The 27,530-nt window shown below is 37.6% G+C and overlaps 1 protein-coding gene across 1 annotated transcript in view; it reads left to right on the top strand.

The window, feature by feature from the left end:
• Positions 1-27,530, top strand: part of LOC113239172 (succinate dehydrogenase [ubiquinone] flavoprotein subunit, mitochondrial-like) — a 38,014-nt gene that overhangs the window by 5,165 nt on the left and 5,319 nt on the right. Inside the window, exons 6-13 of the mRNA XM_026476043.1 lie at positions 1,304-1,377; positions 7,331-7,503; positions 9,648-9,806; positions 13,049-13,206; positions 16,982-17,146; positions 20,241-20,440; positions 22,429-22,626; positions 24,353-24,497. Of these exons, the coding sequence (XP_026331828.1) occupies positions 1,304-1,377; positions 7,331-7,503; positions 9,648-9,806; positions 13,049-13,206; positions 16,982-17,146; positions 20,241-20,440; positions 22,429-22,626; positions 24,353-24,497 (1,272 nt within the window). The remainder of the gene's footprint in view (positions 1-1,303; positions 1,378-7,330; positions 7,504-9,647; positions 9,807-13,048; positions 13,207-16,981; positions 17,147-20,240; positions 20,441-22,428; positions 22,627-24,352; positions 24,498-27,530) is intronic.

Here is a 27,530-nt window from a genome sequence, read left to right as displayed (position 1 = left end):
TTTGTGTAGATTTATTTTTTCCAATGAAAAATTCTTCCATTGTTTCGTCCTCTCCTTCAGATTTGTCTGAAGTGTCTTCTTGTTCGATAGCACTTTCTTCAGCTTGTTGTTCGATTTCTTCTTCCGAAAACTCGCTGTCACTCGAGGGAAAATAAGTCTCATCATCTTGCTCTGGCTCTCCGAATAAATTTTAAGCAATTTCTTGTAGCTCTTTTTCTGTAAGCGGCCTATGAGCCTTAATGGAATGCGTCTAAAATGACAAAAAAAAATTAGCTACGAAACAAACGATATAAATAAGAAAAAAATGGAAAAAAGTAGTTTAGTAAGTTCTTATTGAGGTGACAGAAGGAAACCAAGTTTTTCCAATAGGGTACAGTGGGAAAGGACTCCCCCTAATCGGCACGTAGTCGAGGACTCGTACACACGTTCCAATTAGGAAGCGGTTCAGGGTGCAACAACTACGTGTTACGTTCTAAAGCGCAGTTCCAATAAGGAAGCACCGCTAGAAGCGCAGTACAGTGCAGTAGGTTCAACAGTAACGATCTAAAGCGGAGTTCCAAACAAAGAAGCAAAGCTAGATGCGTAGTAAGTTGGATTCCATTCATGTTCGCATCGCCGCCGCCAGTAGTCATTCCGCGAGGGAAAATCTTAGCACCGCGATGCAGAATTTGCTATTTCGATGCCAATGCCATCTAGCGGTGCGTGACGGAACTAATATGACTTGTTGCCTATTATGCTATTATGTGATTTTGTTACATAGTTTATTTAATATACTTACACTATAAGGCGCGTGTCGTATAATTTACGCTCAACGTAAGTTTCCAAATATCAATTAATAACAAAAACTTCTACGCACACCCACTACATTTAGAGAAACACTTACCCTCAAACAGCTCAGTGCTCGATGTTTAAGTGGTACAAGTGGGGTAAGCGATAATGCGCGTTTGTCGTAATGTTTGCGACAGCGTGCCCGCTGGAAGGTTAAATGTGGCAGAGTTTGGCAGATTTAGGAATATTCTCCAAGTTCTTTATTATTTTAGTAATAAACTGAAAACTTGTTGTTTTCTGCTACTATGAATAAACATCTGAAGCGAAATACAGAACAATGTTATAAACATAACCTGTATCAACTTTACAAGGCTGTACTCAGTTAGCTTTTTTGATGCTTTGATAACGAATGACAAGTATTGATAAGTCTCTTTAATGCACGTCGTCGCCAAAAACACTGGGTCACAAAATACACGGGATCTCGCCATCCTTTTTTATATTGAACTCATATTAATTGACTCCCTATGGTGAACAGGTAGTATGCACGAGGATTATTGGGAATGGCATTTCTATGACACCGTCAAAGGATCAGACTGGCTCGGTGATCAGGTAATTTACCGTCTGTTATTAATTAAGATATCAAAATGTGTAGTGCCCTTTGTACTTACTCCGTGTAAGTTAATCTTTCTGAAGGTATAAGTATGTAATTATCTATACAATAATGCCTTTACAGGCTCTTCTAATAGAAATTCAACTCCTTGTGAAAGAGTTCGTCCTGGGCAGTACTGCCATCTTCCGGTTCAGGTTTGGAAGGGTAAAGGTTGCTGGTAAAATTATTTATTATTTATTAATTACGCACACAGCGACGAGCAGAGCTAACTAAGTGACGGGAGAAGTCGGGTACCTGATGGTAAGCGACACGCCTGTTCTTCGCAGTTGCAGTACCACTCAAGAGCTTTAAATCACTAAGATCTGAGGGGCACTGCCACCGCGCCCGACACCCGGAGGTATAAGTTGACAAGTCCCAATCCTGGAAATCAGTAATGCTCACACTACTGCTTGGCGGCAGAAATAGGTAAGGCGGCAGTACTTCCCTGGACTAACTCTTTCCCACGGAGCTCTACTGCTACTGATAGAGAATTTAATCGTGAACAAAGCTCATATCTTCTTACGTCACAAAAGATGGGTGCTTTATTCATATAATATAAAAAAATATCCCAACTTATTCGCCTTTACTTCGCTATTTTTTATAAAGTGTTCAGATTTCTTTATAAAACACTGTAATTACTGGTCAAGTAAATTCAAATGGTTTTGTGAATGTGAATCGTACAATAATATTGCAAAATATTGGTTTATCGTTTTCAAAGTAATTTCGAAGTTAAAGCCTGACTATGGTAAACTTAATACTATGAGAAAGACATTTCCCTGGGCATATAATATAATTGGCTTAAATAAAATCCATTCTCAATATTTGTTAATTAAGACAAGCACCAGTTTTATAAATTAGTGGTGCTTTTCCACTGACGAAATGAGACGAGGCGAAGATGGATTGAAATGTATGCAAAAAAAAATTTCGAATCCACGTATCCACTCTCGCGCTCGATTACAGTAGGTACAGACTGTAATACATCTCTTGAATAAATATCTATTGGTCTTTTAAACAGTAGCAACTAGCGATGTGATATGGTACCATGGGTGTAGGAGAATGGTCTCCCAGAATTGCACGTCCTTGCTAGAACGATTTAACTATGTTGCAAAGTTAAAGATGATAGGGATTGAGTTTTCATCAATTATTTTAGCAATGATGATTATACTTTTTATGGGGTTGCGATAAAAGCTCCAAAAAGTAAATTATAAATGTGCTTATTCAATTTATAAATATTACTACTTTATTTTTAATAAGCTACCCACTGACCTACCAATAAATGGACATCGGGTTCGCGCTTAAAAGTGTCCGCATCTATAGGGCGTTAAAATCACCTACAAAGCGTCAATCGCGCAACGCAAAGTCTTCGTTTGTTCGACTGTCAACGGGGTTGTCAATCATGCAGTAGCATATACTAATAACTTGTAAAAATGACTGCAGTAAAGTGTAAAAAGAGGGGTTTGTATCATATTTTCACTAAACAAATATATTGTGTTATCATAGTTCTCATTTCAAAATTTTATTTTGTACAGTTTTATAGTAGGTATTTAATTTATATATAAATGAATCGTAAATATAAATTACAAAGCACTCGAAATAATGTAATAGCTAACTGTCCTTTTCCTACTCATTGCATGCGTAAAAGATGAAAAGAGACCCATTGTGTCAATTTCAAGAAGCTTATATATAAACTTCTTGGTCATTTTCAATTGTTCGAACCACAAGCGATTGAAATATTTAGAACAAAGAAACTATACAGTCGCTTTGATTTTTATTTTAGTTTTAAAATGATTTTTAATTAAACGTTAGCAATAACTAGCAAAATATTGTTGTACTCGTTTTACGGCTTGGGATTACCTATTAGAAGTCAGAACATACATTTGCCCGAAATAACGTTAGCTCGACTTTTCATAATGTCAAATGTATTTTTTTGGAAAGATTACAAAATAAAAACTAATTTTGTTTTTGTGGAAAGCATTAAAATTACACGAAAGTGTAACGGTTTTATTATAAATTGGTTTTCGTAATTACGGATATTTGAGTTTACGTTTAGTTGGAATATCTGTACATTTCTTATAGTACTCGCTTATTTTCACATTTGTAGTAACATTTGTATGTATGTATCTGCCCTACTGTTTATTATTTCTTTAAGTAAATTTGTACAAAATTCGACATAATAATATGTATAAAAATTAATTAATATTTACGACAAAGGCTACTCCATTACTCTTGTGTTCAAGTAATTTTCAGTCGAAGCTAAATATGGTGCATTTTGTTAAATTTCCAGTAGAAGCTGAATGTGGTGTTTTTGGGCCTTTAAATTGTTGCAATCAAAATTAGGCAGTACTGCAATGACGTTACAATTTAAATTAAATGTTTTAGTTTTTTATATTTCGTTACGTTTGTATAGGTTAACTTCGGACATTTTTTTCGTGGTTTTTGTATTAGACCCGGCGTCCATTTGTTGGTAGGTCAATGAAGCTACGAAATATTTTGTGCTAATAAAAATAAGGAAACAACCGAATGAAATACTGAAAGTTCGGAAAAATCTTGCTAGCCTACTACAAACTAATACGACACGACACTACCAATTTAATTAATATTTTACCGAAAAGTTTCATTATAAATTTCTTTATTCGGTTATACTGTTTTTTTTTCGTAGAATTGTGATTAGAACAAGTTTTTTAATTGTTTGCTAAATATGATTAATGTTATCGGTTCATTCTGTTTATTTTTTTAGTAACTAATTTTGACACAGCTTCGTATATATCGCTGTAATTTCATTTGTTTTTCCGAACCTTTATTATTTGTCTTTTAACCGACTTCAAAAAAGGAGGAGGTTCTCAATTCGACTGTATGTTCTTTTTTTTTTGTATGTATGTTACGCGATAACTACGGTATTTGTGAACCGATTTTCATGATTCTTTTTTTGTTGGAAAGGGGGTACTTCCATAGCGGCCCCATTTCAATTTGAAGGAAATCATCCACCTCTAAGGGTGGCTGTTCACGCATGAAGATTCATTTTTATAAATAGCGCCTACCTTAAATTTAGGAGCAATTACTTTTAGCAGTTATTTAGTTGATTTTGCTATTTCTCCAATTCAAGGCGTTTTTCCCTCGATATTTTATTATCTCCAGTATCAAGTATTTCAATGAAACTTAGCAAATAGACGTAATTCCACGTACTTTTGAGGTCGGTTTTTTTAGTACTCTGTACTGAGATTATTTATTTATAAGTAATTGTGACTAGAAAGTTCCGATGGCACGGTTTTTATAATGTTGGTTTTATGTGAAAAAATCAATCTGTCGCTTGCAGCTGTGACCTACAAAATATATATATAATCCAGGTCAGTGCTGACATAACTACTTTAAAAGGCTACCCGCGAACGACTTACTATATCATCCTTACACTCACTTAGAATGCTAAGGTGATCGTTCTCTCACCACCAAATTTTTCACGGTTTGGGGATTAACAAGCTTTTGGACTCGAAGAGGGGAAGGGTTTCAGAACGTAGTGCACACCCATCAAATGCATGACGCAGACGTGGATACCCAAAAGAATGCGTGACGAGTTAGAAGCTCGTATGAGATCTTTGTCTGTAGCGGCGATAATCGCGATTAGTAGAGGAAAGAAAAGCTATGGCGCTAGTAGTGGTCTGGTAACGGTTGAAGAATGGACGAATACTATGAGAATTTAGGAAAAATCCGGCTAGATTCACACCAACGTCTTCCACCAGTCTGCCACCAGAAAGTATGTATAAGCATTACTGCGTTCTAGTTTAGAAGGACAAGGCTGCTGGTGAAATTATAGGCACATGGACTTGTCTATGTCTCAGGGTGTGCCCCTGAGATATTTACGATTTAAAGCGTGGCGCTGCAACTGTTGTGGATAGGCCTGTCGCCGCTAACCACCAGACGCACGACTTGTACGCCCCGTCACGGGGTATTATAAAATTTTTCGGCAAACCGTACCAGAGGCTATGCCAACTAAGCATATGTGTGTGGACTGAAGGCCCACATGATTTTTGCCAATTGTAATAACTGGAATGTTTAGTACAAGTTGTAAAGCATTTCATAAAACCTATCCTGGAATTTGTAAAGCATATATAATACTACCTAAGGTGCGGTCTCTCAGTTCTCACACCAAAGCATCCACTTCTGGGCAAGTATTTAGTTTGCGGCATATTATGTTAACAGAAATTTAGTAAAAACCTTTTTAATATATGCTTTACAAATTCCAGGATGCGTTTTACAAAATGCTTTACAACTTATACTAAACAATCCAGTTATTACAACTGGCAAAAATCATGTGGGCCCTCAGTCCACACACACATAACTAAGCCCCGGAACGAACCTTACGAGTTTTTCTATGTGCTTGTTGTAGATCTTTGTTTAAGGTTTGCGCCATCTGTGAGAAATCTATTTCTTCACTAAGCCAGGATAACTTGGTATAGCGTCTGGTACGATTTGTTCAAATCCAGCCCGATCGAAGGAATTTTTTCTAAGTGTTCGTAGTAATAATTATAACAAGCTATTGGAGTAATTTCACAAATATAATTGAATATCACGATGGTTAAACATTCAATAAACTTAAAAATTACTTTAAATTGTTTAACGTCTCTTACTTAAGGCTTGAACATATCCAGCACGCTGGCCTAATTACTTTTTAAATGCCTTATTTCCCCCAACACAGCGGTTTCCTCTCACGACACTTTTTTTAATAATCGACTTTAAACATGTGTCGGTTAGAGCCAGCAGTATAGGGCCGCGTCCAGAATTAAACGCCGGCTTCTTGTTCACTTTCAGTTTGTTACTGTGTTGCGCATTTTGGCTCTCATCTACAAGTCGTTCATATTTTGAAAAAAAAAACCAAAGAAGCAGTGGTCGTGAACCTTTTGCTTCAGTCATCGAATTATAATAATAATAAATTTCTTTATTTCGGACTTAAATTATCCATAGTATGTTAATAACAGCAAAAACTTAAAGTAAGGTTAGTACAAACAAAATGAAAATTCTAAAACCACAACTACAGCTCCCATTGGGCCACACCTTTTGTTTGACTCATCCAATATTCTGCAATTGGACAGTCAAACCTCCAAGCGATAGCGTTCAGAATGCTGTTGGTACTTTTCCGGATGCGACTCCACAGGGCGACAATCCTCTTTCGCATGACGGCTTGGAAGCCGTCCGTACGAGCTTCCGCAAACATGCCCGACGCGCTACACCTACTTGGCTTGAATTGTAGTAAAGGAAAATGTCGTGAAAATTAATGACAAAAGACATTTACAAATTACAAAATAATTTATTGTGTAATTATTTTGTAAAAAGTCTCCGTTTAATGTTTGAAAACTCAGTATTTTTCTCTCATTTCGGTAATTTATAACAGTGGACGAATGGAAAAACAATCATCAATAATATTATCGAAAATTTTGTTTCACGATGTTTATTAAATTGCTTTGCGTAACAGAATGAAATGACGCCGATAAATACCCAAAAGTCCCTTCTATAATAATAATAATAACGCACATATTGAAATCCTGCATCGCGGGTGCCATGGACACACACATAGACAACCACATATTACACCCACACTCACGCGAGAAATAAATGTAGGCCTTACAAATATTGCTGCCTGCCCGGGAATCTCTAGCTCGGGGTAGCTCTAGCTTTCAAATACTTAGCTCCGCTAACCCTTTTCTCCACCGGAGCTACGCTAAGCGAGACTTGGAAAGTGAAGTAATCCTATTGGTGGATTTTGTCCTCGCACACCGCCTCGCTACGTCGCAGATCTCTAGTGGAAAGGCAGCTTTATGCTAAAAAAACGAAGTATAAGTACAGGTGTTCTCTAGTTTGAAACCAAATGACAGTGCCTATGTCATCTAGCATGTTTATAATTATCTAATAATTATTTCACAGGACAGTATACAGTACATGACGCAAGAAGCGCCGAAGTGTGTCTACGAATTGGAAAATATGGGCATGCCATTCTCACGGACCCAAGACGGCAAAATTTACCAAAGGCCTTTCGGGGGCGGGAGCACGCATTTCGGAACGAAAGTTGCCAAGCGAACGTGTTGTGTGGAAGATCGGTAACAATTAATTTTCCTACGTTCAACAATTTTATTGTCTTCCTTTTCTCTTTTATCGTTGTTTCTTTTATCTTCCTCTATTGCATCTTCCTTCTTTCGTTTTACCCATTGACTTACAAATAAATGGACGACGAGTCTAATACAAAAACCACGAAAAAAATGTCCCAAGTCACCCTATTTAAACGTACTGACATGTAAAGGAATATGAAAAAGCTAAAACGTTGAATTTAAATTGTAATGTCATCGCAGTACTGTCTAATTTTGCTTGCTTCGCTGTCAGTCGAACAAACGAAGACTAAAGCGTGAATGACGCTCTGTATACGATTTTAATGCCCTATAAGTTCGGACACTTTTTAGCGCGGACCCGACGTCCATATAATTGTAAGTCAATGGTTTTGCCCTTTATTTCCTTTTCGGCAGGTATCTCGATGTTTATTTATTTACAACACCTGTAATGTTTCCCTCGTGCTTCGCTATCCGTATAAATTGTTAATTTCCAGCTTCTCCTAAGCTTTCTTTCCCACATCTAGGCCACAGTCATTCACTCAATTGTTTACTGGCATCAATAGACAGGATACCTGCCTGTTGTTTTGGTGGTTCATTTTCACTAATGTTTTTGGTACGTTTTTTAACGTACGTACCAAAAACACTTCGAACATTTTGGCGTAGACTATCAATTAAAGTTACTATTTATATGCTCATAATAAATAATCCGATATGCTGTTGTTGTGTCAAAATCGGTTCCAAAAGAAAATGCGACGTATCTAAATGAAATTTAGAAGTCTATTATTATATTATATATTATTTCCTTTCTATTGAATCAATTCGTTTGAAAATCGTATTGAACTAAATCTATACAAAAAATGGTAAGATGCACTTGAATCGATTTTCGTGAAGATCGAATCTTAGTAGTGAGAATCCACAGGATTGCAATATGGCTATTGAAATTGCCTCTTTTTATTTGTTATAAGTGTGGAATTATGCCAAACTCCGTATTTGCCTACTCTGCCTACGTTTTTGAACAAAAATGGGTTGAAACTACATATAAAAAACCGATTACCGCCTGCGGGTTGATTGGGTTTTTTAGTGGGTAAAAACAAACCCATCTCTAGTCGCCGACTATCTCTAGTCCCTGATATCAACTATAACACATTCATGTTAGATCCGTGCGGGGATAAAAATCCGCCATTCCACCAACACAATCGTCGCCCGTGCTAGTGGTCTACCGTTAATTAGTGCATATTAAAAGTATAAAAGCTATTTACAAGAATTATGAAACCAAGGAGAATGAGTTTTTAAAAATTATTTATATATTTGAAACGAACAATTCGTTCAGTGGCTGATATTGGATTGTTTTTATTTTAGTAGAATATTCTTCAGTTAAGCAATTTATCTACTATTGACATGCTTACTTTTGCTGACCACATCGTCTCTATGTGAGCCAGACCGTGTAACTTTCTCAACGTATTTCAATATTATTTTTAATGTTAGCTACGTTATTTATTCACCCCCTCGGTTAAACCAATCTGGAAAATTCCTTGTTTAAATTGTTTTATTTAATTCAAACGCCATCTTCCGGTATACGTTGATACTAACAACTTGCGAAGAGGGGTTACAGACACATTTACTCAAACGATGTAATGATGCTGTGTGTCGTTCTAGTTTAGCAATTCGACGATAGGTGTAGTGATTGTAGCAAAATCAATTGTTCGTCCTTTTATTAACCGAATTTAAAAAAGGAGGTTCTCATTTCGGCTGTTTGTTTTTTGTGTTTTACGCGGTTCGACATTTGTGAACCGCTTTCGATGCTTCTTTTTTTTTTGGGAAGGGTTTGAAGAAAATGTTCCACCTCTAAAGGTAGCAAATTAAGGTATGAAACCGGTTTATTGGATTTTAACCGATATTAAATATTTGAGGTTTAAAAAAGTTATTTAGGAACCATTAGTTATTCCTTTATCTGTAAAAATATATGATAAATCATCTCGGAATACTATGTTTTTTTAAAATAGTAATTAATATTGTCGAGATCTGGTTAAGAAGCGTTTGTTTGTGGTGTTGTGTCAATTTCCATTGGAAGTTTCCTTGTTATTTCAGCCAACCAAGCCTTTTACCCATTCTGTTACTAATTAAAACCTGAATTACAGTACAGGCCATTCTTTACTACACACTCTCTACGGATACCTGATGAAATACAAAGACAAGGTTGACATTTTCTCGGAGTACTTCGTTCTGGACATCTTGATGCAGGACGGGGAGTGTGTGGGAGCGCTCGCCATGTGTATGGATGACGGCAGTTTACACAGGTACAATTCCACTCACTATGCTCTTATTACAGTGAGAATATGGAGGTATGTCTGTGGTTAGGTACACACAGCGGCTTTTAGAAGCAATACAAACGCGCGTTCACGAAACGCGCGTTTGTACCGATGCAGTCGCGCGTTTGCATCAATGCAGTTATATCGCCTGTGTAAAGGTAGACGATTAGCTACTGCATCGCGTTTGCATCGCTGCTAAACGTCGCCGTCTAACCGCTCTAAATATTGGTCCTAATGGGACAAAACCCACACTTGCGCCTGCTGTGGGCAATATCTCAGGGTTCGAAATTCATGGTATTAATTGATAATTACTCGTACCATTATAAGGGCCCAGTTACACGAGACGAAAGATTTCGCGCGGCCCCCACGCGACGTCCACCCGGTTACCACGCCTCCATGTACATTAATGGCGAATCTGAATTCTATTTACTAGGCGACAACATTTAAATTGCTCCGAATAATACAACCGTTATGAATCTCTCACTAGATGTCACTAACAACGACGAATGACGAAAGTCCGTGCAAAGGTCTATATAACAAAAACATATAGATTTTCGACGACTTGGTAACTGGATCCGTGGCTCAGATGATTATAGCAATGCTACGGTGCAGCATGGTCGTGGTTTCAAGTCCCATTGGGCCGACGAAATTTTTCTATGTGCTATCTTTGTATTCATAATCTATCATTATAATTATCTTCATAGCAAGTAGAGAAGACACGCATGCCGTGCAGTGGAAGGTATAAATGTATAATTAAGGCGCCTATCTCCTGTTAGACTAGGCAGAGACTACGAACTCGCTCTTGAATTTTTCGTGTTTAAACTGCCACTGTGGCCAATCGGTCACGCAGGTGTCCTAGGTTCGGGTCGGAAAAAATATTCGTTTGGCCTACATTTACTCTAAAAGCAGCTGCGAGTATGCACGGGGTTCCCTAGTGTGAAGCCTTAAATTATATATTTATGTGTTACTCGTACGTATAAACAAGAAATAGTTATTTGTTATGCAAGGCTGCAAAGCTGTAGTTTGACGCAAATGCGAAACACAGTTTTCACCTCACTGTAGCGAGGAAAATGGTAGATGAAAGTACTATAACAAATCGGTTTTAATAAAAAAAAATTAGTTATCGTTGTTAATTTAATGTCAACAATAATAAGAATATAATATACCTATGGATTTATATATTACATAAATAATGTAGGACAAATCGCGTAGTTGAACGTGTCATTGTTTTTTTTTTCATCGAAAGAAATAGTTAGGTGCACCACAGTCCATGGTCAAGTTCGAACTTCAAAAACCTTTTCCACGCTAGCATGGAAAACGGTTTTGCGCGCAGATATGTAATAAGAAAGAAACCCTTTCCGAGCTAGTAAGGTAAAAAAAAATTGTTCAATTTATCAACATTACGTTATTTCTTGTTCTAACTGTAACAGCAAAATACACTCGAGAGCAATGAATCCGGGTCACTAAAAGAATCCGAAAAATCTCGGAAACTAAAAATGCTAGGTTAACGCAATAAATTGTATTTAATAGACAATTTAATACTCCTTAAATGAAGGTATTAAAACTTTTTAGTTATTGTAAAGTTATATTATAAAAAAATCAAATATGAAAAGGGAACACTTTCGAAGATGGAACTACGAAATTACAGCATTTGTTTTTGCTTTTGTTTGTAATCTGTCATTTATGTGGGTACATAAACCATGTTGATAGTGCTTAATATTCATTATTTAAGCTGAAATCATGTCGCTTACACTTGAAGAATGCACCAGAATACTTACATTGGTGGAAACTGGCCGGAGTCAGCGCGATACAGCCAGGACTGTCGGTGTGTCGCTGTCAACAGTACAAAGAGTTCTCCGACGTTACGAAGAAACTGGTTCTAACCTACGCAGACCAGGAACGGGCAGAACTAGGTGTACCACAGCACGAGAAGACCGATACTTGGTGAACACCATGCTTCGAAATCGCTTTCTCACAGGAGCTGAACTCACAAATCAGTTTCGACGCCTCGGAGGAAGTAACCCAAGTGCATGGACAGTAAGACGTCGGCTTGCTGAATCTAACTTAAAACCCCTTAGACCTGCAAACGGCCCTAAACTGGAGCGTGGGCATCGTATTTCAAGACTAAGATATGCCCAGAACCACGTAAATTGGAGTATTGAAGATTGGTCGAAAGTTATGTTCTCCGACGAATCAAAATTTATGCTCTACAAGCACGATGGAAGACACAGAGTGTATAGAAGACCAGGGGAAAGATTCAAGCAAGCATGCATCGAAGAAAAAGTAGCCTACGGTGGTGGGTCTGTACTTGTGTGGGCCGGAATTTCTTCTGAAAGTCGCACAGAGCTGGTGATCATAGAAAACGGCTCTTTAACTAAAAAGATATGTAGATGAAATCCTCAATGAACACGTTGGTCCATTTATGGTCAATTTTGGTGAGGATGCTATATTTATGCGTGACAATGCCCGACCTCATACAGGTAGGATTGTAAATGACTACCTTCAAGAGATGAACATTACTTGTATGGAGTGGCCAGCGCGCAGCCCGGATATCAACCCGATCGAGCATGCTTGGGACGAGCTAGGGAGATGCGTAAAACAACGAAACCCTCCCCCAATCACGCTTCGTGAGCTCAAAATTGCTCTCACAGGGGAATGGGAGAATATTCCCCAAAATCGTATAAGAAACTTGGTGTACAGCATGCCAAACCGCCTAAACGCAGTAATGGAAGCACGAGGAGGCAATACGAAGTATTAAAATTCAAGAAAATCGTAATAAAGTTCAAAAATTTCATGTTTCCTATTTTTGTTTTAAGGAGAGATCAGCAGTTTTTTTCTTTATGTAATTTTGTGTAAATAAAATGTATGGTGACTCATATTTTTTTTACTTTCATTTAAGGAGTATTAAATTGTCTATTAAATACAATTTATTGCATTAACCTAGCATTCTTACTTTCCGAGATTTTTTGGATTCTTTAAGTGACCCGGATTCATTGCTCTCGAGTGTATTTTCTTCTCTTTCCCTTTTCACTAACGCTATAAATCATCTTTCAAATCCTATATACTCTGTAACATTATTGTCCTGTACTACAGGCTGATTGTAGTGTTGTGTTGCATAAGTTTGACAAATACCATCAGTTCGTCCTAGAATAGGTCGCACTCAGACCGGTCCACGTAATGGGTAGACGTATGAGTGCGATAGGTGGCTGATGGTAACGATTGCATTACAGATTCCAAGCCAAGAACACGGTAATCGCGACAGGCGGGTACCCCAGAATGTTCTTCTCGTGCACAGCGGCGCACACTTGCACAGGAGACGGGTGCGCGTTTGTGGCGCGGCAGCAGATTGCGCTGCAGGATATGGAGTTTGTTCAATTCCACCCAACGGGTAAATAAAGGAACCTAAAGGCCTATGCAGGTTTATACATCGCTGTCGGTAGTGAAAAATACTATAGGTATTCCTCCGGTCATTGATATGAAAATCCGCGGATAAAAAATGTCCTGCATTACCGCCCAGGCATCGAGTATTTAATAACCAGAAATACAAACAAAATAATGGCCATCCATCCTTTGCAACTCACCAGGCAAATGGGCCTTATATCACTTATACATATCAACTCTCGTTTGTGCTGAAATCACAAATTAGAAAGCTGAAATAGCACAGCGCCAGCACCTGACCTGTGTGTACGTCTCCGTATATTCCAAAATTATTTTGTATATATTGTAATAAAGATAATATCTCTAACAATGCCGTGCTGTTCTATTCGGTGGTGTGGGAAAAACCGCAAAACATCTAATTACAAAACAAACGGAATCACATTTCATCGGTAATTAAATATGTAATTTTCCGATTATCGTCCATTATAGCAAAGCTCAAGTTAAACTGGTCGGTTTGAAGTGAAACAATTAACGACACCAGTCGATTGTTTCGAATTCGGGCTGGCCAATCAGAGCGCATCTGTCATCGTAATGATTTAGCAGAATAATTTTAATTTTAATAAATTAAATGACGTTCCGTGTCTATTTCTGGTTATATAGCCAGAAATAGAAGACTCAACGCGCAGGGGACTGTGACAATGCGACCTCTTTCGTCATCTCACCGTTTTGTTACCTTTTTCTCTGCTTCCTGACCACTTACTTTTCTTTTTCTTTGTCATTCTTAATTTGCTTCGTTCCGTCGCCACTCCCATCAAAATTCTCGACGAAAAAAGACCTTCAATCATATAAACCTAAACTGCTTATAGAGCAGCCAATATATTACATACGAACACAGGCCCTTTTAGGGTAAGTTCGCTTGTTTTTTGTTTAATCTGTAGGGAGTGTTTTTATATTATTGTACCTGTTTTTATACTATTGTTTTTGTTACAGTCTGTTCCTTCATTCCTTCTTTTCCTTCTCCTTTTCCCTACTTTCTATCATTGTTACGCATGGTTATAGTATGATCTTACTCATTGACGTCACAGAAGTGATTGTCTAGACGGGCGAAAATCAAGATAGTTTCGCTACTCATAACGGTAACAACTTAGGTTTGACCAGGAATACCGCATACCCACTCGGATCTCGCTACCCACAGCGGTAGCGAATATCGCGTATATGTCGGCGGAACAGGCCCTTAAGGTGGTTTTCCACCTGCGAGGCGAGGCGAGACAAAAAGAGAAAATTGCTATTAACAGTTCGCGCGAGCTCGGGTTGTTATTGTGAATGGTGCTGTTCAGTTCTTCTTGTGATAAGCTCGCGGCTGAAGTAACAAGTCCCGTAAACTTTTATTATTAAATATGTTAACGGAAAAAGAATCGGATGAAGCAATCTTTTTAAAATTACAAACCGTGCGCACCTCACAATCTCGCGATTGATATTAATAGCCGTCGAGAGCTCCCGCGAGTAATCATGTTTCCGTTGCAGAGTATAATACTCTATGTAGACAGCAATCTGGCCTCGCCCATCCTCGTCAATCCAGACCTTTTCCACCGAAGGTGCGCTAGGAGAGAATTGAAATTTTCAGTCCTCGCCTCGCCCCACCGGTGGAAAAGCACCTTTACTCATCGATCGCGGTGCGTTTTATCCACGATGCGGGGAATTTACATAGGAAATGTAACGCACCCGGTGTTTTGTGAACCAACAGACGAAAGTTTAACAAGTTATGGGATGAACAAGTTGTGTCGTCGTGGTCGTTTCAAAACTGAAACCATCTCTCGCTCAAGGTTACTCGATAAGGGCCTACCGCTGAGTGTGCCGACGTCGGCACAAGCGCTCATACAAGTCTTTCATTTATGAGCATTCGTCTCCGCGCGACTGCACACGGCGGGCAATGTTATTTTCACCTCTCTGAGCGCGTGCTTAGGTTGCTTTTTCCTTGTAGCGCACCTGGTGTCATTAGTCAAATTTAGTACGCGATCATGGCGTAGGTATTATCGATTTTGTATAAGAAATATGTATCTTATACGTAGTAATTATTAAGTACATAATTTGTAGCAGAAATAGGTAAGGTGGCAGTACTTCCCTGGATGAACTCTTTCACAATATTCTTTTGATGTGAATTCCAATCCATTTGAATCCTCAATAAAATAAAAGTAAATTACTTTTTAATACAGTTGTTCAAAACGTGGTATTTTTCGCACTACAAATCGTGCGGAAAGTTGGATTTCTCGCACTAGTGCTTTTTACTTTTCCAGTTTTTTTTTAAATTTACTGTTGTTTTAAGTCTTAAACATAGAACCATTGACTTACAATTATATGGACGTCGGGTCCGCGCTAAAAAGTGTCCGCACTTGTAAGGCGCTAAAAAATGGACGTCGGGTCCGCGCGAAAAAGTGTCCGCACTTGTAAGGCGCTAAAATCGTATACAGAGCGCCAAACTCCGCTTTAGTCTTCATTTGTTCTAGTGACAGCGCGATACTGCGATGACATTACAATTTAAATTTCGAATAGGTTGACTTGGGACATTTTTTCCGTGGTTTTTGTATTAGACCCGTCGTCCATTTATTTGTAAGTCAATGCATAGAACTAAAGAAGTTGTATATTTATTTAATATTTATGTGCTTTGTGACGTACATAAGTCATTCGTCATTAAAACTTATATTTATTTACAAATACTATATAATGAACGTATCGAGTGGAGGTCCACAGTCTCTGCCTACCCCTGAATGGGTGACAGGCGAGATTTTTATGTATATATATTTATTTGTTCTATGTATTACAGATAAATTGTATCTCACTACCGTGCACGGGTTCCTAAAGAAGTTTAAACAAAAGTACCAGGACTTCATAATAAGAAAAGTGGTTACAGACCTTTTTATTACAGAAAATAAACAAAAACAGCACGTTAGAACTAGATTTCCAAGACTTTTTTTAATTGTGTCTTTGTGAAAAGCATCAAAATTGCTCGAAAGCGTTACGGTTTTAGTATAATTAGGTTTTCGGAATTAGGGTTAATGTATCTACCCAACTCCTTATTATTTCTTTAAGTGAATTTGTACAAAATTCGACATAATAATACATAGAGCGCACTATAAGTTTCCGAAACTGGCCACTTACATAAACAATATTAATTTAAAAAGTAATTAGAACATTTGAAAATGGAACTCTTTGGCTGTAGAATGCAGTTTGTTACATCTGACTTTCACTTGTTTTTACATTGTGACGTCATTTTAGAAATTGCTTGTCTTCGTCACCATGGATTTAACACGTAAAGGTAAATTACCTACCAACTTTTTTTAAATCAATGAGTATGTTATTAAATTTTCAAGTTCTAAATGCATAATGCTAAAATATAAAGAACTTTAAGAAAACAATCTTTCTTATTTAAAAAAGTTAGCAATGGAAATGGCATATCGAGTTCTTAGGTTTTCGCGATTGTTACACATAGGAATGAAACTATTTTTCCGGATTTAAATCGCGTATATTTGTTGTACGGTTGACCACACAGTCAACCGTGACCATGGGACCTGTAAAGGGCCCGAAACGTCGGTTTGTTTGAAAAAACAAATATACGCGATTTAAATCCGGAAAAATAGTTTCATTCCTAAATGGAAATGGCATCTACGATCTTCAATTAACATATTTACAATATTTTGTAGAATGTGCAAGGAGACTCGCGTTTGTTCAAGGGTTAACGCACTCTGGCGACGCGTGCCTGTTATTAAATTGTGAATATATCTTTTTAGGCATGTATGGTTCAGGCTGCCTGATGACTGAGGGCTGCCGAGGTGAAGGGGGTTATCTAGTGAACAGCGAAGGTCAACGCTTCATGGAAAAGTACGCGCCCAAAGCCAAAGACTTAGCCAGCAGAGACGTTGTCTCTCGATCCATTGCAACGGAAATCCGGCAAGGTTCTAAACTTATGTACTATTATTAGCCTACAACGTTTTCGTTCTTAACACTGGACTTCTCGTATTCGATTGCTTTTCTCACTAACTTTTCTGACGAATTTTATCGTATACGATACGTCCTCTTGTCTTTTTAACCGACTTCAAAAAAGGAGGCACGTTTTGTACGTATGTTACGCGATAACTTGATTTTGATTGGGTGGCAAACTAAGGGACGAACCCGGTTTCGCACACTTTCTGGTTCCATTTCCACAAACTTTTGATGTCGGTTTTTTAGTAAGCACTTTGCACTGAGAGGGTTTTTGAATCTAATTTTGATACAAAGACTTTCACACAACGATATTGTATGTGCGTACTAGATGCGGCGCTCCATACACAGGCTGTGTTCCACTGATGTGCGGTGAAGACATAGCACTTCAGTATCCTATGATATTTACAGCCTGTGTATGCTTATTAATCTATATTAATAAGCTACAGAGTGTTCTGACTGCACAATAACAGAACAGCGTTCATATGAATAAAATAGTTACTGTGGTTACCATATACAAATTAAAAAATACAAAGACTAGGCTGCTTGGTCCAAAGACCTTTGCCTTTTCGCCAGGAAAAGTACCTACATAACATCAACAATTCCAACAACTCGACTGTAATTTTTTCTTTTACTCAAATTGTCTTTCTTTCTAGTAATATAATACTAGTAAATAGTAAGTGGAAGGCCCCTGGGTCAAGGTCAAACGAATGGCTTTACGTTAATTCCCCAAATAGGGATAAATATCATTAGTAAACACTCAATATGCCTTGCTTGTTCCCAATAGGTATAGACTGTCACATCTGTCCACGATACTATGGTACAGTGTTTTGTTTGGAACGTGTAGTTACTGTGAATGTTCTTGTCTATAGACTGAAGTCTTCGCATTTACACGTGTTACAGCAAGAATTATCATTCCGAACATTAACCTACGAATAAATTGACGTCGGGTTCGCGCTAAAAAGTGTCCGCACCTATAGGGCGTTAAAATCGCATACAGAGCGTCAATTGCGCAACAGTCTTCGATCAAATCATGCAGTACCATATTAACAATACCCTGTAAAAATTACTAGTGAATCTTAGTGACGAATTTCGTGATGGTCGCCCGTCCTCTATTGTGAACAACAAAAACATCGATGCTGTGCGCCGTATGATCTAAACAGACGGCATGCGACATACCATGAGATTCGGGCATCTTTAGGCATAGGCATGAGTTAAATACAATCAATATTACACAAACATTTGGGTGTGAAAACGCTGTGCTCTCGGTGGATCCCACATATTTTCACTAAGGCTCTAAAAACGGATCGCGTCACTTGGTGCAATGCTATGCTTACCAGATTCAACGAAGGGGCGTCAAATTTGGTGTGGGACATAGTAACAGGTGACGAAACATGAATTTATAGTTACAATCTCAAAACAAAGCAGCAATCGAGCGTATGGGTCTTTCGAGATGAGACGAAACCAGCGAAAGTGGCGCGCGTGCAAAGTCCCTCTAAACGGATGATTGCTTATTTTTTTTAATAAAACTGGACACGTGGCTACTGTTGCTTTGGAGAATCGTTGTACCGTAAATAGTGATTGGTATACGACCATTTGTTTGCCGGAAGTTACTGACATACTCCGTAAAAGCCGTATCATCTTGCACCACGATAATGCCAGTTCTCACACGGCCAGACAGACAAATGTATTTTTGAAGGTGAACAACGTTGACCTTATGAGCCATCCCGCATACGTCCCGACCTAGCACCTTGTGACTTTTATTTACTTCCAAAAATTAAGAACCAGTTACGCGGGCTACGATTTTCATCTCCTGAAGAGGCTGTCGAAGGGTATGAAAAATATGTTTCAGAGATTGTCACGGAGGAGTGGCATAACTGTTTTCAAAATTGGCTCATTCGTATGAAAAAGTGCATTAACGCTAACAGATAATATTTTGAGAAACAATACATTCATTTCTGACCATTTATAGTATTTTTTTCTTATTCATTCCGGAAACTTACAGTGTCACGTATATATAAAAATTAATTAATATTTACGATAAAGGCTACCCCATTACTCTTGTGTTCACGTAATTTTCAATGGACGCTAAATATGGTGCATTTTGTTAAGTTTCCACTAGAAGCTGAAGCAGTATTGCACTGACATTACAATTTAAATTAAATGTTATAGTTTTTTATATTTCGTTACATGTTTTTCGTGGTTTTTTTATTAGACCCGATGTCCATTTGTTGGTAGGGCAATGATTCCAAAATTTGAATAGTCCAGACCATTGACTTACAATTATATGGACGTCGGGTCCGCGCTAAAAAGTGTCCGCACTTGTAAGGCGCTAAAATCGTATACAGAGCGCGACACTCCGCTTCAGTCTTCATTTGTTCTACTGACAGCGCGATACTGCGATGACATTACAATTTAAATTTCGAATAGGTTGACTTGGGACATTTTTTTCGTGGTTTTTGTATTAGACCCGTCGTCCATTTATTTGTAAGTCAATGGTCCAGACAAAGAGCCAGACATTCGCAAGAAAATCCGGACTTTTTATTAACAAAGTAAAGTCGAAAATGTCTTTCACGCGGCAGCTGAGATGTACAAGCGCCAGGACAACAAATTATATGTCGTAAATTCATTCCAAAGATCCGGACAATGGACAAATCCGGATGGATTGTGTCTCTAATTACAGCTCACTGTGTCAAGTGTCAAACCGAAAACATATACGTTGTCTTAAAAGAGTTACCTAATGCCATCGTCACGTCCGCGCTAAAAAGTGTCCGAACTTATAGGGCGTTAAAATCGTATACAGAGCGTCATTCACGCTCTAGTCTTCGTTTGTTCGACTGACAGCGAAGCAAGCAAAATTAGACAGTACTGCGATGACATTACAATTTAAATTCAACGTTTTAGCTTTTTCATATTCCTTTACATGTCACTACGTTTAAATAGGTTGACTTGGGACATTTTTTTCGTGGTTTTTGTATTAGACCCGTCGTCAATTTATTTGTAAGTCAATGCCTAATGCTAATATTTACGATAGCTGGGTACTGAGTGGAAATATTTTGTCTTTTACAGGCAGGGGAGTCGGCCCTAAAAAAGACCACATGCATTTACAACTGCATCACCTCCCGGCGGAAACCATCAAGTCTCGGTTGCCGGGAGTCTCAGAGACTGCTTACATCTTTACTGGCACTGATGTGTTCACCCAACCAGTGCCAATAATACCCACAGTGCATTATACTATGGGCGGGATACCAATTAATTGGAAAGCAGAGGTTAAATCAATTTACACTTGAGTTTCTTTTTCTTTATTTATTAGAGGGTTTATACTTAATTTGCCATTTCCATGGGAACATAGCACCGCTAAAACACACTACATACAAGTCAATACATAAATACTGATATTAACTACATTTTACACACTTAGGTTCGTATTCCAGAACTCTACTCAATGCTCAAGTCCGGATTTGAGCAGACTTCAGTATGATTTCAAGCACTGGAAATACGACCTTGACCTTGGTTCTTGAGTATAATTTCTAGTGCTTTGAATCATACTCAAGCCCTGATCCGAGCATTGAGTAGAGTTCTAGAATATGACACTTAGTATCAGCAAGTTGAATTTGATGCACAGCTGAAGCGTCTTAGCCTAGCTCCGGACACACTCCACGAGGGCGTGGTATACAACCTTCCTCTTGTTACAAATACGGCAGTTGGGAGACATTGTCTTACCCATCAGGTGGAAGAAACTGCTCATGTCTGCTGCTCCAAAGGTAGTCGGGGAGGCCAGGCTGTATTGACACCAGACACCCTTTGTAACATATCTCGCGACGATGTTTTCCTTGCAAAGTTTAGAATCTTTTTTATACAGGTGAAATAGATCCGACCGGCCTGCATGGCCAAAAGATCTACTTTTTCGTTAAACTTCAACCTATCATGGGATCCATTGCAAAAAACGACTAAAGTACCGGCACGCTATGATGGCCGTTTTGACGTTTGCCCGCTCATCAAGTTTCGTATTAATACATAACTACGTTGAAGGAGCTAATTGCTGAACATTGTTGTCAATAATGACGTGCAGTAAAATTTATAGAATGTATAATTTGACGACACAACTCGGCATTTGTTTTCGTCACTTATAAGATCGCTGTGCAGCACAACTTCTACCTCAGGCAAACTCGCGTCAAAACTTAATGCAGAACGAAGCAGTTTCGAATTGAACACATTTTTATTTTCGTTTTATTAAAACTTTTCAATCAGCTACCTCTTTTTAATACTTGTTATAAAAATGTATGTAATGTAAAAGCTTATAGATGCGACTCGCATTTGATTATATTGTTTCCGATAGTGAATTGAGATTTGACCTCACTATTGTAATCTGTCCAAACGGCTATCATAGCGTGCCGGTACTGTAATTTACTGGTGGAGTCTAATATACCGTGCCAACACTTGAGTTTTCGTTATTAATATCGTCACCATACCATCTCGGTCAGCCGTAACCATGGGGTCTACAAAGAGGCCGAAACTTTGGTTTGCGTGGAAAAAACAAATACACGCCACGTATATTATGAATAATATAAAGCGGTTTCATTTCCAATGTATATTTTAAGTTGGGAAGGTAGTTGATTTTATTTGAAAGCGGAGGTTAAGAGTCTGTACTACCTCTGCTCGAGTAAAATTAATTTATTTGATTACAAATGAAAAATGTATTTAGTTCAATTGACATTAAAAAATCATTGATATAGTGTAAAGTATATCTATTGAAGACAGAGCTTTTCTTGTAAAATTTCGAAATAAGTTTGTGTTTTTTTCTATCGTAAAAATTTTTAAAAATCGCGTTTCACACTGTTTAGTAATCGATATATATCCTCAATTTTACTATATTTTTTTCCAAAGCGATAGGTTTCAACACTTTCGCTGTTATGCATAATCAACCAGAGCCATTTGAGGGAGTATGGACTCTTATTAGTTACATTTGAATTTAAATTGCGCTTTTTTCACTGTAACGTTTGAAATACATCTAATGTGGACACGTTTGCTGACCCTTTGTCTGTATTTAAGGACTGGATAACTTCACATTTTAAATAATAATCAACAGTAGTAGTAATATAGAATATTGCATTGTATGTGTGTAGTAATTTATGGCTATATATATATTTAAAACTATACCACATCAATCAGCCGTCAATGAAAACGAAATATTGGTTTATTTAGAAAAAAAACATTCACGGTATGGATTATCCGGAAAAAATATTTATATGTTCAGGTGATAACATACACAAATAGCTCTGGAGACTGCCCAGTACCTGGTCTGCATGGCATCGGGGAGGCGACCAGCAACGCGCATGGCGCCAATAGACTGGGTGCCAACTCCATTCTTGACATCACGGTTTTCGGGAAATCCTGCGCAGTAAATATCGGCAAAATCTGTAAGCCTGGGCAGAAGCAAGTGACATTGAGAGATGTAAGTACTCGAACCACTACGGGACAATAATTTCACCTCCCCTTGACCGTATCAACTTGTTTTGTTCAGGTCGAATCTTATTGGATTTCTCTAATACCTACTGAGCGAGCGTCCGCAACGAAGCTCATGCGTACTACGTTACAGTTCTCCTATTTTCTCAATGTCTCTCGGCAATCATCGGATTCCCGAATGCACACGAGTATTAATTTCCATGCCCATGAAATTTAAGATTTGAAATCTAGAATAATTCGAATTTAGAACAACGTACTTTATTGTTGTTTTGCTTTGATTTCCTTGTGAATTATATAGGGCTGCAAAACTATTTCCCTATTTTTAATAACATCCACTCCATGCCAATAAGCAAGTTAACAATAATCTCAGTACAAAGTACTAGAAAACCGACCTCAAACGTACGTGGAATTATATATAATTACCAAGTTTTATTGAAATCGGTTACCGGAAAGTGCGCAAACCCGTATTCATCCCCTAGTTCGCCACTATACGGGACTTGACACAGGAGATAATAAAAATCGGTTCTCATTGCTCAAAGTATATTGAGAGAGAAAAACGCCTTGATTTGGAGAATAGCAAAATCAACCATTAAAATAATTGCTCCTTATAATAAAATTTTGGCGCTATTTATAAAAATGAATCTTTATGCGTGAACAGCCGCCCTTAGAGATGGATGATTTGTTTTTCAAAATTAAATGGTACCACTAAGGTAAGCTAACCTCATTCCAACAAAAAAAGAATCATGAATATCGGTTCACAAACACCGGAGTTATTGCGTAACATACATACAAAAAAACGTACAGTCGAATTGAGAACCTCCTCCTTTTTTTAAAGTCGGTTAAAACATAAACTAATAAAGTGTACTTCTTTATATATGTATAACTAAAAATTCATGTTTTTTCCGGTTATAATTTTAAAATATTCTTTACTGTTCTGATTGAAACACCACAAGCTACAGAAATAGGTTTTTGATCTTTTTGAAAATAACCAGCCATTCTTGAAGGTATCTTGTAAAAAATACTAGTACACGCTGTAAATTATCTGTCGTGCCTGTAACTTTAACGGCTTTCCTCCCTTAAACAAAAAATGTAATAGCATCTCTACATACTTTCAAGTCGACTGGAGCCGTCCAGTCTATATCAAAGGCAAAAGGTAACTGAACAAAACCCGACGACACCCGAAACACGAAGTTTGCCGAGTCATTGAGAAATTGGAAGCCCTGTATGTCAATTTCACGATGAAAGTAATGTCAAAATTCGTTCAAAATAGTCATTAGACTTGTGTCAAATCACGATCGTCGTACGCGTTTCGTGGTAGCCTCCGGTCAGATAGAAGCTTACATGAAAGCTTGCAAGCTTAGACCTCCTGGACTATCTTCCAGCACTATACATGTCATGGTCATAAGTATAATTAGATTTGTAGGAAGTTTATGGTAAAATGACAGCATCTTTAACTCGTGTATTATTTTGACAACCAACCGGTGTCTCTAGCATCGTCATTTGAGCAACGGTAATTGCTTGCTCGGCGTTATGTTGGAGGTCCATCTGTGTTCCTATTTGATTACCAAAGCATATTTTGTAAGCATGAATGGGCTTAACGTTAAATATGTTTTCGGTTTCTTTGAAAATACTCTGTGTATTTGCAAAATTATTTATTTCAGCTACCTGTTCCGACAAAAGAATATTAAACATTTTAACTTCCGTCTCCGTTTCAGAATATTGCCGAATTTACTATAGATAATTTTGAGACAATAAGGAGTAAGAACGGAAGTATCCCTATTCACGAATTGCGATTGAACATGAGGACCACAATGCAAAGTAAATGTGGAGTCTTCAGAGAGGCCAAGCTGCTCGATGAAGGTTCTAATGTTCTTTAGCTACAATCATGCTATCGATGTACTCTGCTACCTTTCCAGAGTATTTATTGTGTGCACTACTATACTCTGGTCGGGAAACTTCGCCATTACAGTGTGCCTGGCCGTGATCTATCTTAAATCGTATTTGAGTTGTAGGATACAGGGGGTCTATGTCAATGGTACGAGATCACATCGCTTGGGCGTCTCTCAAGGATTAATTCTATGTCAATTTTTATTTTTAGTTTATATAGATTACTTACCTAGACTAGTGGAAGGCATTGAACATGAGCTAGTATTGTTTACTGATGATACTTTCTTATTATTTAAGGTAGTAGAGTCGTTTGCAATTAATATTGCTCCATAATGAGAAAGACAAATTGTGTGAACGCATATTTACATTACACAATGTTAGACAGCCGGTCACAATCATTATATTATTATTATATCGTATTTTTCGAACTTAGATGCTAAATTTCAAAGGGAACCACAAATAAGTAAATTACCGAAACGGCTCAGGTCTGCAGTGTACGTCATTAGAAAAGTGTGGAAACTTTTAGACGTCGAAACTGCTAGATTGGTTTACTTCAGCTACTTCACAGTTTAATGACGTACAACGTTTTCCTTTGGCGTACTGCTGCCGTAATTAATAGAATCTTTGTCCTATACAAACCTGCAGTTATACTCCGGCCAACCATAAGTATATTTAACTTTTGACAACTCGAATTCTAATCAATTAGTGATGTCCTAATGCGTTTACGATTCGATATTTTAATAACAACCGATTTTATTTCTGATGAAGTCATTGACTTACAAATAAATGGACGACGGGTCTAATACAAAAACCACGAAGAAAATGTCCCAAGTCAACCTATTCGAAATTTAAATTGTTATGTCATCGCAGTATCGCGCTGTCCGTAGAACAAATGAAGACTAAAGCGGAGTGTCGCGCTCTGTATACGATTTTAGCGCCTTACAAGTGCGGACACTTTTTAGCGCGGACCCGACGTCCATATAATTGTAAGTCAATGGATGAAGTTTAAATCGTGAATGTGAGCGGTTTCAAAAAAGAAGATATTGCCTGATTGGGATCGTGATATTGCGTTTGACAATTTGTGTAACAATAAAAATGTATTGTAATCCTTTGTAATTTATTAAGTTGAATAATTTTTGTTACCTAATCTGTTGGCTCGACAAATATCGCAGCTAATGAGCGTCTTCACTAGAATTAAAAAATAAAAGAGTCCAGGAAGTATTGCATTTTTTGTCTGTGGTGTTGTATGTCAATAATTACGGAACTTCGAAGGCTTGTATATTTTATGTCAAAAGTTGGGCGGAGTACAGGGTAATACAATCTAGGCCCCAAAGTGTCTTTGAGAGTAAACTTAAAGAAATGAGCTTTCTTACACTAGCATCGCAGCACATTTGTGAAAATATAACTTATGTTTAGACGAATAGTATTTTTAATGAAAATATAGTAACAGATATAATATTAAAGCATCGAGTATATAACAAGAAACAGACGAAATGTCATTTAATTTGTTTGAAAACTATTCTGTCAAATCATTACTGTGACAACTGCACTCCGATTGGCTAGCCCGAGTTCGAAACAATTGATGTGTGTCGTCAATTGTTTCACTTCAAATCGACCAGTTAACTTGAGCTTTGCTATAATGGACGAAAATTGCAAAATTACATATTTAATATTTAATTACCGATGAAATGCAATTCCGTTTGTTTTGTAATTAGATGTTTTGCTGTTTTTCCCACACCACCGAATAGAACAGCACGGCATTGTTAGAGATATTATCTTTATTACAATAAATACAGAATATTTTTTGGAATATACGGAGACGTACATGCAGGTCAGTAGTTGGCCTGTCTATATTTCAGTGCAAACGGGAGTTGAAATTTATAAGAGCTGTAACGCTAATGGGTTACCAGGAATATATGGCCCTTATTTCGTCTCTATTTCTGGTTATATACTCGATGCATAAAAACGACAAACCACCTCACAAAGTCACACATTCGTTTAAGGGACAATATAACGGTTCTATAATAAGGTTTCGGTTGATATTCATTCAAAATTTGTTATTTGTGAAGTATAAAACTATCGTGAAACAAATACTTGTACAGCTTCTGCGTTTTGACAAATGTATTCAAATGTATATTTACAAACTCAGCTTACAAAACAATAGGCAGATGGAGCTTTAGCAAGAAATGATGTGAAGTCGCTTTTGAATTACTGTGTGCGTGACAACTAGGAAAGGCACTATAGAGTCGTGCACATTTGTGTGCGTGTAAGATTGCCAGATGCAGCGAAAAAACTCCCGCGATTTTCTGTTGTTTTCTATAATACTAATGTTACAAACTGGAAATGTTATTTTGCAATGTGATGTTAGGATATCAAGCAACTTATACTTTTTTTTTATAAAATATAAGTGCACATTTGACCTCCATCTCACCTCATGGAAAGTGACGATGAGGTCGACGATGGAACATGCACACCTAAATAATGCCTATTCACTCTCGCCTTGAAAAGGCCCAAGTTATAACGTTCAGGGAACAGTCTGCAGGCAGGGAATTCCACTCCGTAGCCTTTCGCCATATAAATGTGGAAGCATAACGCTTTGTGCGAATCTTTGGAATATCCACAACATAGGGGTGGAACCCAAGCCTACGCCTAGTCCCCCGGAGATGGAAAGGGGAAGGCGGAATTAAATCGTGTAATTCCATCGCAAGTGTGCTCATGGAGAGTGCTCCGTGATATAATCCTGTAAATTAAAAATACTATGCAATATAGGTTAATATTTAATTGTTGTTATTTGATTTACATCACACAAAGGAAAAAAATATTTTATTAAGATATTTTAAAATTGAAAAACTTAGATATTCACACAGATATCATCACAGTTACAGAATATCTTAATAACCTTTATTTTGAACACATTTTTTTATAATACTACCGTTTCGCATCTACATTCTAATTTTGCTGTTAGTGCAATTGCACCATCAAATATTTTTCTATTATTTTGTTTAT

This window comes from Hyposmocoma kahamanoa, unplaced genomic scaffold (genome assembly GCF_003589595.1).
Source record: "Hyposmocoma kahamanoa isolate Upper Pololo Valley unplaced genomic scaffold, ASM358959v1 99702, whole genome shotgun sequence".
NCBI classification, from domain to species: domain Eukaryota; kingdom Metazoa; phylum Arthropoda; class Insecta; order Lepidoptera; family Cosmopterigidae; genus Hyposmocoma; species Hyposmocoma kahamanoa.
The sequence above is the reverse complement of the archived record's forward strand: the minus strand, read 5'-3'. Positions and strand labels throughout refer to the sequence as shown.